The 16,338-nt window shown below is 40.3% G+C and overlaps 1 protein-coding gene across 1 annotated transcript in view; it reads right to left on the bottom strand.

Moving 5' to 3' along the window:
* MDN1 (midasin AAA ATPase 1) overlaps positions 1–16,338 on the bottom strand; it is a 155,148-nt gene that overhangs the window by 119,786 nt on the left and 19,024 nt on the right. The window contains exons 3-11 of the mRNA XM_082855910.1: positions 16,066–16,290; positions 15,603–15,710; positions 15,330–15,522; positions 12,256–12,498; positions 11,894–12,025; positions 8,927–9,030; positions 6,952–7,066; positions 3,192–3,385; positions 1,881–1,962 (exon numbers count right to left, since the gene is read on the bottom strand). Of these exons, the coding sequence (XP_082712036.1) occupies positions 1,881–1,962; positions 3,192–3,385; positions 6,952–7,066; positions 8,927–9,030; positions 11,894–12,025; positions 12,256–12,498; positions 15,330–15,522; positions 15,603–15,710; positions 16,066–16,290 (1,396 nt within the window). The remainder of the gene's footprint in view (positions 1–1,880; positions 1,963–3,191; positions 3,386–6,951; positions 7,067–8,926; positions 9,031–11,893; positions 12,026–12,255; positions 12,499–15,329; positions 15,523–15,602; positions 15,711–16,065; positions 16,291–16,338) is intronic.

The raw sequence follows: 16,338 nt of genomic DNA, 5'->3' as shown, positions 1-16,338 counted from the left end.
TAGTTTCTGGCCAGGCCAGAAAGACCAAGGGTTGAAACTTCCAGCTCCATCTCCAACCTCTGGAGCTTAGAGAGCTTCTGGTTGGTGACAAAGCGATGTACCAGGAAGGTGGCACAACCTGACTCCACAGGAGTGCCTGGGCTCAGACTCCTGAAACCTTGCCCTATGTGTCTCTTCCATTTGACTGTTCTTGAGTTATATTTTCTATAATAAAACTATGACCTGTATGGTGAGTACAGAGCTTCCAATGAGTTCTGTGAGGTGATTACTGTACCTGAGGAGGTTGTGGGAACCCCTGAATTTACAGTTGATAGGTCCTAAGTGTGGGTGGGCATCTGAGACTTGCGGCTAGAGTCTAAAGTGGGGCAGCCTTGCGGAGGACTGAGCCCCTGAACCTGTGGGGTCTACACTAACTCCAGGTAGTCAGTATCAAAACTGAACTGAATTGCAGGACACCAGTTGGTGTCAAAGCAGTGAAGAAGCAACCAGATAAAGCCAGAAGGTGAAACATTCTGTAAAACAACTGGCCTGATCTCTTCAAGGGTATGTGTGTGTGGGGGGGAAGGTTCTTTTACAGTAAAAAAAGTTCTTAATCCCATTCGCATAGAAAAGGATGTGGAAGGAGATACATCAGGGTACTAACAGTACTGGGGGGGGCTTCCCTGGTGGCGCAGTGGTTGAGAATCAGCCTGCCAGTGCAGGGGACACGTGATCGATTCCTGGTCCGGGAAGATCCCACATGCCGCGGAGCAACTAAGCCCACGCGCCACGACTACTGAGCCTGCGTTCCAGAGCCCACGAGCCACAACTCCTGAAGCCCGGGCGCCTAGAGCCCGTGCTCTGCAACAAGAGAAGCCACCGCAATGAGAAGCCCGTGCACCGCAATGAAGAGTAGCCCCTGCTCGCCACAACTAGAGAAAGCCCGCGCACAGCAACAAAGACCCAATGCAGCCAAAAATAAATAAATAAAATTTGAAAAATTAAATAAAATAAGGAAAAGTACAAAACAAGGTTACCTGTAAGAAAGATGAGAAATGCAGGAGAATGGAAAGGAAATTTGAATGGAGAGAAGAGGATTAAAGGACTGGCACACAGCACTTCAGAGTTCAGCCGGCTTAAGTGTGTGCTCCAAATGTGGGTTCTTTCTCCTCAAAGTAAGTTAACCAAACACAGAGAGAAACTGCTAACCAAAATGGGTTACTATTCTCTCCTCAGTCCTAGCTGACAGAAACCAGAACACTTTATAGTCAAAATGGGTTAATGTTTTAACAGCCCAGAGATCTTCAGGCAGCATCACTTTATTCTTAAGCAGGTAGGAATAAATCTCTCTTGGTTCTACTGAATGTGGCAGAGCTACAATTCAATAGAGCTTCCCTCCCACGCAACACATTTTGTCCCCACGTCCAGCACACAAGGATGTACTTTATAAACCCCACATTAATTTCTCTGGACTAAAATTAAAAAGGCCCTACTGAGGCTAGTGGTGGGATAAGACAAATATAAATCTATCAAATAGACTAAGAAATTATATACAGAAATAAATACTAAAGATCTTAGAAACACTTTCTATTTTATAATAGTATTATCACCCGGGAGACTTTCTTTTCATTTAAGCTTTAATTTCAGTACTGTATCTGTTTTACTCTAATTCAAACTGTACTTATTTGAAATTAGTAGTAACCTGTTTCAAAAACCACAAAACATTTATTAGGCCCAACTAGTTTTAAGGCAACATTATTTCAGTTTTAACTAGCTAAGGATAATAAACGGTACCTACACAAAAGAAAAACTTTTTGATAGCAGTCAAGACACAGAAAATAACAGTAGAAATCAACAGCCTTAAAGAGCACAGAGAAACAAGCAGGAAGACTGTATCTTACCTCTTGAAAAATATTTAATGATGCTGATGAAGACAGACTGTCAAAGCTGTGGGCAATCCTATTACACCAATTCAGTAGATCCCTTTAAAAAAAAGGGGGGGGGCGGGGGGCAGAGCTTACTTAGGTCTGGGAACACTTGACAACAAAGACTCTCCTTTTCTTCTGGCAACTGAAGATAAACAGTGTCAGGAAAAAGAATGAGTGGTCCCAGTCCCTCTCCTACCAGGAAGTGACCTAGAACTCACTTCTCCCCATCCATGCCAGACAAGAATGAGTGGTCCCAGTCCCTCTCCTACCAGGAAGTGACCTAGAACTCACTTCTCCCCATCCATGCCAGACAACTCACTTCTCCCCATCCTCCCCATCCATAGCAGGAGACAGGGAGCAATTAATTCTCAGAGCAAACTGAGGGGAGTTGCCCACACCTAATTCTCATTTCTCAAAGGGCAAGTCAACCACTGAGAACGAAGCGCAAAGGCATGGATGGAACTCACTATACAGAGCAAAACCCAACAGTCTTTTATTTAAGACCCCAAGCATCACAAAAGGACATCTGGTGAAAGAGCTATGTCAGTAACTATTCCCAACTTTGGCTTTTAAAGTTATTTGCTAAACTTCCAGTTATAAGTAAGTCCTAAGGATATAACGTACAACATAAGTACAATTAACACTGCTGTATGTTATATATAAAAAGTTGTTAAGAGTTCTCATCATGAGAAAAAAAAATTTTTCTTTTACTGTTTCTTTAATTTTGTACCTATGAGATGACAGATGTTCACTGAACATTGCAGTGATCACTTCATGATGTATGTAATCATTATGCTATATGCCATAAACTTATACAGTGCTCTGTGTCAATTACATCTCAATAAAACTGGAAGAAAAAAGTTATTTGTTAAAGTTAACATAATGTTACCTTCATAAGCCTTCCCATTCAGTAACTATAGATCTCAAAAAGGGACTGAACACTATGAAGCAGCCCAAACGTCTAATTTCAAAACCTGACTTCTTGTAACCACTCAGTTCTAGCTGCTAAGAACTTCTGAGAGAAGCAGTTTTTAAAATAGCAACTCAAAAGCATTTAGCCCAGGGCTTCCCTGGTGGTGCAGTGGTTGAGAGTCCGCCTGCCGATGCAGGGGACACGGGTTCGTGCCCCGGTCCGGGAAGATTCCACATGCCGCGGAGCGGCTGGGCCTGTGAGCCATGGCCGCTGAGCCTGCGCGTCCAGAGCCTGTGCTCCACAACCGGAGAGGCCACAGCACTGAGAGGCCTACATTCCACATAAAAAAAAAAAAGTGTTTAGCCCAGTACCTGAGAGACAATTCTCTCCCCTCAAGGCTTAGTCTTTTGTGTTCCCATCTGGCTTCTGAAACTTCCTCGGGTGCCTGTTCCCCTCCAACAGAACTATCACTCAGAGGGTGATGTTTCTCTCCAGTAAGCTGGATGTAAATGTCAAGCAGGTGATCGGTTGCTACCGATAAGCTGGGATATCTATTTTGAAGAACCTGACAGAGAGAGAAAAAAAAGCAAAGAAAATTTAGCAGCAGACAGTGATTTTTAAAAGCACACATAAACTGCTGCTGACACTAGTTAACCAAAAATGAATTTTTCTAAGAAATCTGTCATCTTAACCAAGTATAACAACTTCCACCCTCACCCATACCTCCCACCCCTCAAAGACCATGACTTTTTCCTGCCCAGAACTCAGTTATCTGGCAATCTCACCACCTATCACACAGCTTAGGGTATAGAAGCTAGATGGGAAAAGGGTCTCAAGCAACATAGGCATCCAAGTCCCAGGCACTTACTCATTGAAGTATCCTTCAAGTAATATGTACTCTAATTTTTTAAACACAATTCTAGTACAGTCATTAAGTCATTTCTCAGACAAAAGCAAATAAGAAGCAGTTAATGGGAAAAGGAAAGTTTTTTAAAGCAAATCACAGTAAAAGGAGCTAGTGTTAAGTCCTGATAAAAAGTAGTTTTTATCAGACAACAGAATTTAACAAGCAAAAGATCTAGCCCAATTCACTTTGATAACTATTAAGAATTTTGTGCAGTATAATACTTGGTGCCCATAATATTGGTTCAATGCTTTTATTATATGGATTTGCTAAGTCAAGTCTACTTGAGAAGGAAGAAAAATATCATGTATATATTAGGAATATTACACCCTAATACATTTAAATTGAGAAGTATATCACAATTCCAATTTATATATGAAATATCAACATATTTTGTATATATTAAAGTTGTAAGGTCCACTAAAATCTTTTAACGGCGTCATCAAGTGGTAGATCTCATAGATTTTTATTTCTTCATACTTTTTTTTTTAACTGGAGGATTTTACAACAAATATTATTGAAAACATATTTCAGATGTATTGAAAATTAAGGACAGAAAAAGAGAATAATAAAATCAACAAATTCAATTTAATGGATACACATGTGGATATTTCAAATACAGAATATACATTTTTTTGTGTATGGAGGGAACATTTTCAAAATTGCCCATATATTTGTGGACCCTGGCTACCATAAACAAAATATACTTATTTCCATCACCCCTAAAACAAAAAGTTCCCTTTTGTCATCACTCCCTTCCTCCACATCCCCGTCCCTGGAATCCTGCACCTGATTCAGATCTCTATACAGTTTTGCTTTCAAATCTATCATATACACAGAATCATATGGGATGTAGTGTATAGTTCGGTTTCTCTTACTCAGCATAACGTTTTTGAAATTTGTCCAGACATTACTGTATGTATCAGTAGTTCATTCTATTTTATTGCTGAGTAGTAATTCCAACATATGAGCATGTATATTTATGATTAAGGTGAAAAAAAAAGCTGTTTTTACTTGAAAAAAATTTGTTAGGTTTAACACTTTAGTAAGGGCTCAGTTATTTGGAAAAAAAGTTCTGAATAGAGATTTATATGTACCAACCAATTAGTCATTTTCTACCTTAGTCAAAAAACTTCTTTTGTTATTAACATGAATGTCAAAATTTAAACACAATATCACATAATAAACTAATCTAACATGATATGGTTATCAATTTGATATGTATTTTGGAGATTCATTCCTTTAATAAGCATTTATTAAGTACCTACTTTGTAGCAGGCACTATTCCAGGGACAGAGAAACAAAACAAAATAAGGAATGGAACCTGTCCTCGAGAAACTCCCCCTAATATAAGAAGCAGATATGAAAGCAAAAGCAAGCTTGCAGCCCAAAGGACAGCATGGTCGGCCCTGCTTGGGAGACCCGGGAAGGTTTCACAGAGCAGGAGAGGCACCTGGCAGAGGTCGCTGGTGACTGTGAGAGGGGACTGCCGGCAGAGAAAGCAGGCCATCTCTGGTGCCAGCACGTGAGGCATCAAGGCACATTCAAGGTGTACGGGGGAGACAAGGTGTGAGAAACTGTTAGGGGTAAGTTCCTGGCACTTACTAGGTATGAGACTAGCATTATGTAAAGAGCTTGTTTTTTGAAGTATAATTTGATATTTCAGCAAGAAGTCAAAGCCAGCCTTTCTAAGCATAAGATGGCTGTGGTTGGCAGCAACAGAAATGCAGTTCCTTGTGTTCCCCGTGAGGTCGGCATAGGAGATTATTTTATTTCCTAAGTAATACACACAAGGTTTTTAGCTACCAGTCATTTATTTAGGAGAGTGTTATTAGGATTAGTAAGTCCAGAAGCTTAAAAATAACTAGTGAGCTTCTGAAAGTCAGCTACCTAAATATGACCTAGGTCACTGAAGCGAGGAGGTGTGTACTCCTGTCGCACCTGCGGTGAGCAGAGTGACACACTGCTGATCAAGGCAGGAGTGGAAGGAGGAGTTCTGGCTCATCCTTCAAGTACAGAATACAGTAAGAACAGAGTGGCTGTCAAACGTTCTTCTCATCCTCTCAATCCCCAATAAATTACACCTAAATGTGAACTTCAGCCCTCCCCTTTAAAGAAAAGACTCACAATTTAAGTCTGAAAATAAAACATTTAAAGGTCTGCAACAGCAAAAGAAAGAGGAGCACTATGACAAAGCAATACAACAAACATTTACAAAATGCCAGGCACAGAGTGGATGCTGGGGACACCAAAGCTGAGTTAAGTTACTGGAGGAGCTTATAGTTGAGGGCGGCAAGAGGGGAAAAGACAGACATACAGGACACACAAATACACAACTGGGAACTAGAGCGAGATAAGAAACTCTCAAGTGTAAAACAGGCTGTAGGGTTATAAAATCACACCATCAAGGCAAGGCTTCTTAGAGATTATCCTATCAAGGTTTACCCAGTAATCGGTGAACTCTGAAAACCCCTCTGCTAGTAAATACCTAAATGCTAGATAAAATATTTGAAAAGGTTGTCTGGTGCCACTTATTTATCTAAAAACTTATACCAGGAAAGAGGAAAGCATCCCTGCCATGACTGAATGGTCACTGACAATGCTTTATTTGTGGCTCTCCAAGATGAAACGTTGGAAGTCGGGATGCTTCCCAAGTGAGGAGGTAGATCCAAGGGGAGACAGGAGGTTGGCAGGGTAAAGTGAGGCACCTCTCAGTGTTCGCGGAGAACCAGAGATACTACAAAGTAAACCTATGTATAAAACCTTTAAAATAAGTCATCTCAATTTTCATTAATACCCAGATCAAAATGTACATAAAGTTGTTAAGTGTGAAAGATATTAGTTACAAAACAACTTAGTATAAAAAAGATCCTTTGGGGACAACTGGGGAAACTTAAACATGGTCTGAGAATTAAGTGCTACTGAGGAATTACTATTCATTTTATTGGGTATAATAATCATTACGGTTATACATGGAAATGCCCTTAGAGATGCATGAAAGTATTTAAGGGTGAAATGCTATGAGGTTTGCTTTCAAATATATTAGCAAATAAAAACTACTAGATGAAATTAATACAGTAAAATGTCAGCATATTAACTGTTAAATTTAGAGTGACGAGTATTTTGGTGACTCATTGGGCTATTTCCTCTGTTTACATGTAAGTCTGACACTTTTAATAATGAAGAGTAAGAAAGAAAAGCATTGATACTTTCAAATAACCCCATACCTCATTCAGTTCTGTCTTATCCATGTTATCCAGGTAAATTTTGGTCCAGTATTTGTCTAGCAGAGTAGCATGGCTATTTAGCGGTCGATACCAATTTCCTCCACAGCTCAAGAGTCTGTATTTCAGAATGAAAAACAGAGTCACACAAAATTCCCAATTTTAATCTTGAATTATGCCCCTGGTTATCCCTTGCTAGACGTTATCTCACATCTGAGTAAAACTCACAGTTCCTTCTGGTGCCAGACAGCACTATGTTGGGCTTATAGGGAGCATGACAATGAAAGGCTGCCACCAAGCCAGGTTTGACTATTTTCCTAGGGGGAGTAATAGGGCTTTAACCAAGTTATTTTCACATCACTGCAAATGATCCTATTAGACGTTTTGAACTGAACAACATGTTCCTTTTCCTTAAGACATAACTTCAGGAAAAAGAAAACCTAATCCAAGACCAACAGCACTAAAAATAAGTTCACTGCTTATTACCAAAAGCGACAGTACCTAAAATTATTTAACATGCCCAGAAGAGAAGGAATATTCATTAAACACATACTCTGGGCAAGCCATGGGCTTACGCCTAAGCCATGTAATTTAATCTTCACAACAACTGCCCTGAGGGGATGATGCCTTTCTTTTCTTCTAACTGTAAGGAAGAACTGTACGGAAGAGAAGGAGAGTAATGTCCCTTGCTCACTCAACTATGACTACAAATGGCAAAGCCAAGAACTGAACTCAGGTTTGTGTGACATACTTCTATGATGTCCCAGGACTTTCTGGGAAATGTAACTAGCAGGAAAGAACTTCACCATCGCTGTGAATAAAATCAGGGTCTATTAAAACTAACACGGCCTAGCAAGGTCTTCCTTAGAACTGTTAGCTCTGCATTCCATCTGGAAGTGAATGTTCACAGAGGTACAGTAAACACTAATATAATCACTAAATACAATGTGGCATTATTTTCACTCTTGGGCATTTTAAGACCTTAGAGAAGCTGTAGAGTTATAGACAAGTAGGAGGAAATAAACCACTGCCTTCACATTATTTTAAAAAGTAGATAGGGATATACACTAAGTTTGCTTAGGTTTTATTCCTTTGTTGATGCTTATACTCAATTAATTTTTTTAAATGCCTGAGGTCAACATGGCTTTATCATCACCACCATCATGGCTGGGCACTTACTATGTGACAGGTCTTTAGTCACTTCACCTAACCTTCATAACTTACACCAAGTTGTAAAATAGGTGTTATTGGCCCCATCATAATCAGTCAAGCAAGGTACACACAGGTACAAAGTGTCAGTGTCAGGATTCAAACCCAGGGCTATCTGACAACAGTCTCATCTCTGATTATGTTTGAAAACATGAAAACAAGACGAAGATTTTTAAGACTGGTTACTTATTTTTAAGTGGGGGGAAAAAACCACTTTTACTTTCTAAATTAATTATCTCCATTAAAAATAGTCAGGAAGGGGCTTCCCTGGTGGCGCAGTGGTTGAGAATCTGCCTGCCAAAGCAGGGGACATGGGTTTGATCCCTGGTCCAGGAAGATCCCACATGCCACGGAGCAACTAAGCCCGTGCGTCACAACTACTGAACCTGTGCTCTAGAGCCTGTAAGCCACAACTATTGAGCCTGCGTGCTGCAACTACTGAAGCCCGTGTGCCTAGAGCCCATGCTCCACAACAAGAGAAGCCACTACAGTAAGAAGCTGAGCACCGCAACGAAGAGTAGCCCCTGCTCACTGCAACTAGAGAAAGCCTGCGTGCAGCAATGAATACCCAACACAGCCAAAAATAAATTAAATAAATTAAAAAAAAAAAAAGTCAGGAATGAGAATGTTGAATCTGTCATCACTGCTAACTAACCTTGCTTAAAATGGGCCCAGAGAACTCTATTCCAAGACTTTTGTACTCAGCACTCTAGCATGCGGACTTAGGAAGAGGCTCCATCGTGGGAACAGAAGGGTTAATGGGACATACCTCCTGGTTGCAAAGAACTGAAATCCAGGAGCCACTTTCAGACAGTCACCTTGGCCAGGAATCAAGAGCTCTCCATTCTCCAAGAGAGGGATCAGCACGGAAACCTAAATCACAAAACCCCAGTGATAAAGCTATTAAGACAGAAGTAACAAACAAGAAAGCAAAAAAACCCTCTCACCAAATGATGAACACGTCCTTAAAGGAAACCCTACTTCTCACAGCATGAACTGGGGTCAAATGCCAGGCGGGAATACTGGAGCCACCTACACTGCAGCAGAGCAACTTATTCATTCAGCATTCACTGAGTTCCTACTATGGACCAGAATCAAGCAAGACAGGAAAAATCCAGACATGACTGAGGCTTTACAGCCTAGAGTCTGATGGGAGATAGCCATGCAGACTACCATACAGCATGATCGGTGTGACCCCCAAGGAGTGTACAAAACGGTATGTGAAGACAGAGGGTGGCTGTAGATCAGTGTGGAGTAGTTTAGAAGCAGGGCAGTGAAGCCATTCTAGAGGTAATGACATTCACTGAGTCTGAAAGTATGAAGAGGGATCAGCCTGGTTTGTTGGGAGAGCAATGGCACATTTACTCTAGGCAAAAATATTCAAATGGATAAAAATGTATATGCCTAAGAGCATGGCATGAGAGGACTCTTACAGTTAGGGTTAGGGCAGAACGTGTATATGAAGTAGTGGAAAAATACTAGGCTTAGAGATAAACGATAAAAGGCCTTCTGTGCTGAGCTAAGGAGTTTGAATTTTTTTCATGAAGTTGTTGAGAGGAGTTTAGTCTGAAGAAAAACCTATTTTTTATTTTAGAAAATGAACTGTGCAACAATATGGAAGATAAACTGAAAGAGAGCCAGCCTGGAGGGAAAGAAGCGAAAAAGGACACCATTCAGGTAACAAAGGTAAGATGGCAGGATAGATTAGATAGACAGACAGATAAAAATAAGAAGACCTGTGCTAAGGCAGTGGGCTAGGAGGGAACAGAATAAGAGATAAGGGAAAAGTACTAAGCAATATCAGACTAAGTGAATGCGGGACTAGAGGAAGGAGACACATCAAAATTCTGGCTTGGTAATTGTGTGGCAGGAAAGGCTGTTGCAGGAAAGAGCAGATAAGGTTCATTTTGAACATCCTGAACCTGTACCTGCTAAGGAAGATCCAAGTAGAGATTTTTCAAGAAAAGTATGGACTAGACATATGGGTCTAGGGGATGTGAGTTTATAGAAGTTTGAGGAAAAAAACAGTAAGAAGAACAAAGAGCCAAGGAAGAAGGTCCTAAAATGTCAAGGTAATTTTATTAAGCATCCTTATTTCATACATGGCTAGGAGATGCAAGGAAAAATATTATAGGGGCAACTCCAAGATAACTCCGACACTTGAAACAAAAGACAACCATCCTGAATGAGATCTATAAAAGCCATAAAAGCTACCTTAAAATAGTAATTAGTTAGCAATTAGCTGAGAAGTTCTGGAAATAAGAAAATAATAATCAAGGGTCCAGGTATGTTTTAAAATAAACACAACTTTACTATAATGATGATGAAGTTTAAATCAACTGAACAGCATACCCTCTGCAACCAAATGTATTGATAGCAACAGAAGGGGAATGGTCTACACAAAATGGAACTCAAAGTACAAGAATTTTCTGATGTTTACCAGACGTTGCCCAAGGAAGATCAAGACAGAAACTAACAGTTTGGTCTTGAAATCTGGATTTGGTCATCAAAGTATGTACTTGGCTATGGCAAAGGGATAGATCCCTAGGCTTCATCATGACCTGAATGGAATATCCCTTATGTTCATCTACCTTCTTTGGCTCAGATTCTATGATTTATAATACTAATGACTTCCCAGGTACCCTGATGCCTGAAAAAATTGCCCAGGAGAGCTATAGAAAGCGCTAAGACTCAACAAATACTTTTAAGTTGGCCTTGCAGTTTATAATTCAGTTTTATTTTTTTTTTTTCTTTTTTTTTTTTTCAGTTTTATTTTTAAGTCTCATTGGTAGTAGTCATCCTTGGCTCTGGGCTTCTTAAGAAATCTGACTCTCCAGCCCTATAAAACTGAGCATTAAAATCTTAGAACATGGTGGTCAAACTAAGCCAATAACCCCATTACATTTTTACCTCACTAGACTCTAAAATATGTGTGTCATAAGACACACACATATTTATAGCCCCTCCTTCCCCATACATTTCCCTAAACCTAAAGACCTTTCCCACCTCTCCTTCCCCCTCCCCCATCTCTGTCTCCTCTCTCTCTCCAATCCAAGAGGGGAAAGTCCATATACAGGTGGCTTTAGGGTTCACGGTAAAAGAAAATTAAAACCAATCTCAGGAAAATCTACCCAAAGGAAGATTTTTTTCATTCTGGAATACATTGTTTTGGTCATAGTTTACAGAATACAGAAGAAACATGGACTGCCTCCATAGCTAAATTTTATACACATATAAAAGTGATCTTTTTGAAGTCAAAAATATACATCCAGTTTATTTTCCTTAATGGAACAAAGACAAGCAGGCTCTTCTTATATCATCTCTTCTTTCATCTGTCCTCAGCCCACTGCTCTACAAATGCCATAGCCAGGGAGCTGGGTCTCAAAGTTCTCAATGTATATGCAGCATGGATTAAGATGTTTCCCACCAAGCCTATTCTTGGAAAGTCTGTGAAATTGGTCACATTTTCAACTAAAGGAGGAAAAAAAACTACTGTGAAATTGATCACATATTCAACTATTAAAGGAAACAGTACAGGCAGAATTTTAATAATTTTCTATCAAACAAGAGATCAGCCCAGTAATCCAAGAACTCAAACCAGATTAGGTAGATAACCCACATACCATCTCTAATGAAATACCTATGTTGTTTAAATAATCCCCCAGTATCACTATTAACACAATTCTCATTCTCTTCAAGGACAAGAAATTAGCAAGTTACTAGGGAGGTGACATACCACGTCCAAGGGAGCATAGTCAATATCCTCCAGAAGGATCCAGTGTCCATTTGTGGCCGCCTGTGTCAGGGTACCAGGCTGCCACACAAACTCTCCTGGGACATCTGTGCAGCGATACATTCCCAACAGCATCTGCAAAAAGATTTTTGAAGCCACACACCTGAGGAGCCAATGCTACATCCTGCGATTAGTTCCATTAAACTTCCACAGGGTTATAACAGGTACCTGAGGTTTTACAGCGTGGTCCCCTCAGTTATGAGGAAGATCAATAACTATTCTCATATTCTCTTAGCAAAAACAATATTTTAATGCAAATATTCACAAGTATGCTCACCAAACAAAATCTGCCATTTCCTACTTACCTTACTGTCGGTCTGATCTCCAAGCTGGACTTTGAGAAGCTGAGGGGGCTTCCTTCTACCTGTCATTGCAGCTAAATGTTCAACTAAGGAAGTTTTCCCACATCCAATTGGTCCTTCCAACAACACAGCATTCTGAGAAGCCACTGCCATAGCCAGGGTCTGAAGATTTCTGCAGACTGACTCAACCAGCACATAAGACCTAAAGGCCAGCTCCTGTTCGCGAGAAGAACTCCGACTACTGGCCTAAGGAGGCAAGTGAAAAATAAAAGGCATATCAAGAAGAGTCTTTCCATCAAAGGGCACAGGTTAATTTCTACAACAGTGCTTCCACCGGCTTTTACATAAACCTCTGCCAATAAATTGGTAGTACAGGACCTACAGTAACAACAAGTATGTTATCCAAAGTAAGGATCTGACTTTTTCACTTTCCTTTCTCCCCCGCACTCCAACTCTGGGGAGAAGGGTGGGAACTCACTAACAAATTTAAGAAAAAGTCTCCCAAACTTTAAGAAGCCACAAAAATTGACACACAGGGGATGGGAGCAAGCCTCATCTCTCATGACCGGATTTTTGTTTTTCTTTACCTTACCATATTCTAGGATTTCACGTCTAAGATCAAGAATGCACAATACACTTATGAGACCATCAGGGGAGAGTAAGGACACTGAAAGGATACACTATAAAATTGTTCAATTTTTTCCAGGTGTAATAAAGAGTTCTGGGAATTTTTTAAGTCCTTTTTTTCTTTTTTTAAAAAATTTTTTATTGAAGTATAGTTGATTTATAATGTGTTAATTTCTGCTATACAGCAAAGTGTTTCAGCTATACATATATTATTTTTCATTATGGTTAATCACAGGATACTGAATATATTTCCCTTATATATACATCCTATATATAATAGTTTGCATAAAGTCCTTTCCTTTTATACACATACACACACACACACACACACACACACACACACACACACACACACACACACACACACACACACACTAAACTACAAGCATACCTCAAAGATTTTGCAGGTTGAATTCCAAACCACAGCAATAAACCAAATACCATAATGAAGCAAGTCACACAAAATTTTCGGATTCCCAGTGCACATACAAGTTATGTTTACACTACACTGTGGTCTATTAAGTGTACAACATAGCTTTATGTCTTAAAGACAATGTACATACCTTAATTTAAAAATACTTTATTGCTAAAAATGCTAACCATCATCTGAGACTTCACCAAGTTGTAATCTTCGCAATAGTAACATCAAAGACCACCAGTCACAGATCACCATAACAAATATAAATAATGAAACAGTTTTAAATATTCCAAGAATTACCAAAATGTGACACAGAGACACGAAGTGAGCAAATGCTGTTGGAAAAATGGCACCAACAGACTTGCTCAAGGCAGGGTTGCCACAAACCTTGTTAAAAAAAAATATGCAATCTCTGAGAAGCACAACAAAACAAGGTATGCTTATATTTAGCTAAGAAATGATGTGGTATCTGGGAGTTGCTTCAAAACAATATGGTGTGAGGACAGTGTTCAGAAATATAAATGCAACGTAACTGATCATGAATTTATAATTACTGAGGCTGAATGATGGGTACATGTGGATTCATTACACTATTGTTTCTACTTTGGAATACGTTTAACATTTTCCATAACAAAAAGTAAAATAATAATAATAATGTACCCAATATGTTTAATGGGTAGTTTCAGTTTTGCAAGATGAAAAAGTTCTGGAGTTTCTTTGCTAACAATGTGAATATACTTAACACCACTGAAGAGCACACTTAAAAATGGTAAAGATGGTAAACGTTACATTCATTTTACCACAATTTAAACAAATTTTATTAACAATGGACCTAATACGACACAGAAAAAAGGACCTCTTGGAAAAGTGCAATGATTATTAACTTTTAAGGAATGGTAAATTCTCAAACATAGCTTGTCCCCTAAAGATATGTGAGGACAAAATGAGATTCAGGGCTGGAAGTTCTTGAACTTTTTGCAGAGCTGTTACTCTTAGCAACCGGCAGGCAGGCTGGGCTGTAGCTCCATTCTGCACTTCTGCCCCAGTGCTCTGCCACTGCCACCCAGTGTATCAAGCCTACTCCAACCAGAATCCTTCCCTATGTTAAAGTTCTAATGCTCCAAACCTAATCTATGTTAGGAGAGCGGTTAAAGAGAGGTGGGGAGGTCTTCCTGACCAGAGGGAAACACAAGGTGCTTTGGAAATGCTGGCATCTCAGTGCTGGTGACAGAGATATTTAGTTTACGAATAATCATGCAGCTGTACACTTAAGACATGCACTTTTTTATATCTATATTATACTTATCTTTTTAATTTTGTACTTCCCAGATACAAACTGATAGATCAAGGAATGACTCAGGACTTGTTCCAGGAAGAAAACTGGGTGGGTCTGACCATCAGACAAAGTGACAACTGACAAGACTGCTGGGGAAAAACAGACTGGTTCCCAATGTTCCCAGATTATGGAACCAGACTCTGATTTACAAGACTTTCCAAAGTGTAGCCTGGAGGCACACTCTTGGAAAGGTCATTTGCTATGGCAGGGGAAGAGCTCACTACAGATGCAACCCTCTCACACAACAGGCAAAGAGAATATTCTGACAGAAAGAGGCCGGGGAGTTACACCTGGGCCTAGCCCCGTCTCTGCCAAAGGACAGCCCACAGGTCCTGGGCAAGTCATTCTGCCTTAGTTTTACATAAATATGGTATCACAACGTGGGCCACCCAACTTCAGATAGCTGTTGTAGCAAGTAAATGAGGTCATACACGGAAGAGCTTTGCTAAAGTTAAAAGCTTTTGCATAGGCATCATTACAATTTCTGACTTCACACTAAATAGGGACAAAGTGACTATCAAAGAGGAGGGTCCTGGGTGAATTTCTCTTACTCTCTCCTTGAACACTTCTGTAAGTGGAACAGTAATCTGGCAAACTCGATTTGGCTCACACCTAGAACACAGAGCCCAGCCAAGGAAAAATGCACACTCAGTGTTTGGATGGAAGAGGGCACACACGCCACTGCTGTCAACATACCTGCTCTCCAGGGGCTGGCGGCTGCCCAGGCAGCAGCACACCACAGACAGCAGTCACCCTGGAGGAGAGGTCAGCTGAAACAAGGTGTCCTTGTAAATACTGCAGCTCCTTCTCCTTACGCCAAAGGGAGGCTTCTGGATTGGCCAACACCAAGGCTTTCTCTAAGTCCTGCAGCTGGGCCTCTTCTAGTAACCTGAGGAAAATGAGGATCTCATCAACTACTCTAATGCCCAGTAAAGCCACATCGAGATCTCCAGGAATGCTCCTGCTTACCTTAACCTGAAATGGATCAGTTCCTCACTGTTAAAAATCTTCTTAAGGAATGATAACTTGTGCTCTTCATTCATACAGGTGACCAAAGAAAGACAATTGGCTGTGTACCTGGAGAAAACCAAAGTATATAAACTCAGAACCTGCAGCTGATTCTAAAGAATAAAGGAAATTTGCTAGCCAACTGAACACTAGAAAAGGAAATCTTATAATTAACACAGGGAAGGGTAGAAAACACAAATCAGGCAAAATAAATTCACCTAATGGAACACAAAACAATGGAATTCCACTCATACCACCTGATTTCCCTCTGAAATGACATGTGAAAGGGAATAAGAACCCCAAAGGGACCAGAACAAAAATGACATCTTTTAAAAGGTTTCCCTTCCCTTCTCATGCACACAACTCCGGACTCCGTCAACCATCCCCACACTAGAAGCACAGGAACAGCCCAACAGCTACGCACCAGCGGACCAAGGTGTCATGGCTCCTGAGGAGTGGGATGCACACGCTCCAGTCCCAGAGCTCCCGGAACACAGACTGCTCTTGCTGCAGAAACTTGTAAGCTGCTTCCATTAGGTCCCGGAGCTTCATCCGTCTGCGCCCATACCGGACTGGATTTGCATCTGAGCTCTCTAGGAAAAGTCTTTGAAAGACTGGAGAAGTGTCCTTGAAATACTTCAGGGCAAACCTTCAGAAAGAAAAAGAACTTTCATTGCTTGGTAAGAATATCAAAGTA

Source organism: Leucopleurus acutus (genome assembly GCF_964270905.1).
Source record: "Leucopleurus acutus genome assembly, chromosome: 15".
Classification (NCBI taxonomy): Eukaryota; Metazoa; Chordata; class Mammalia; order Artiodactyla; family Delphinidae; genus Leucopleurus; species Leucopleurus acutus.
Note: the sequence above shows the minus strand (reverse complement) of the source record. Positions and strands in the feature narration are given on the sequence as shown.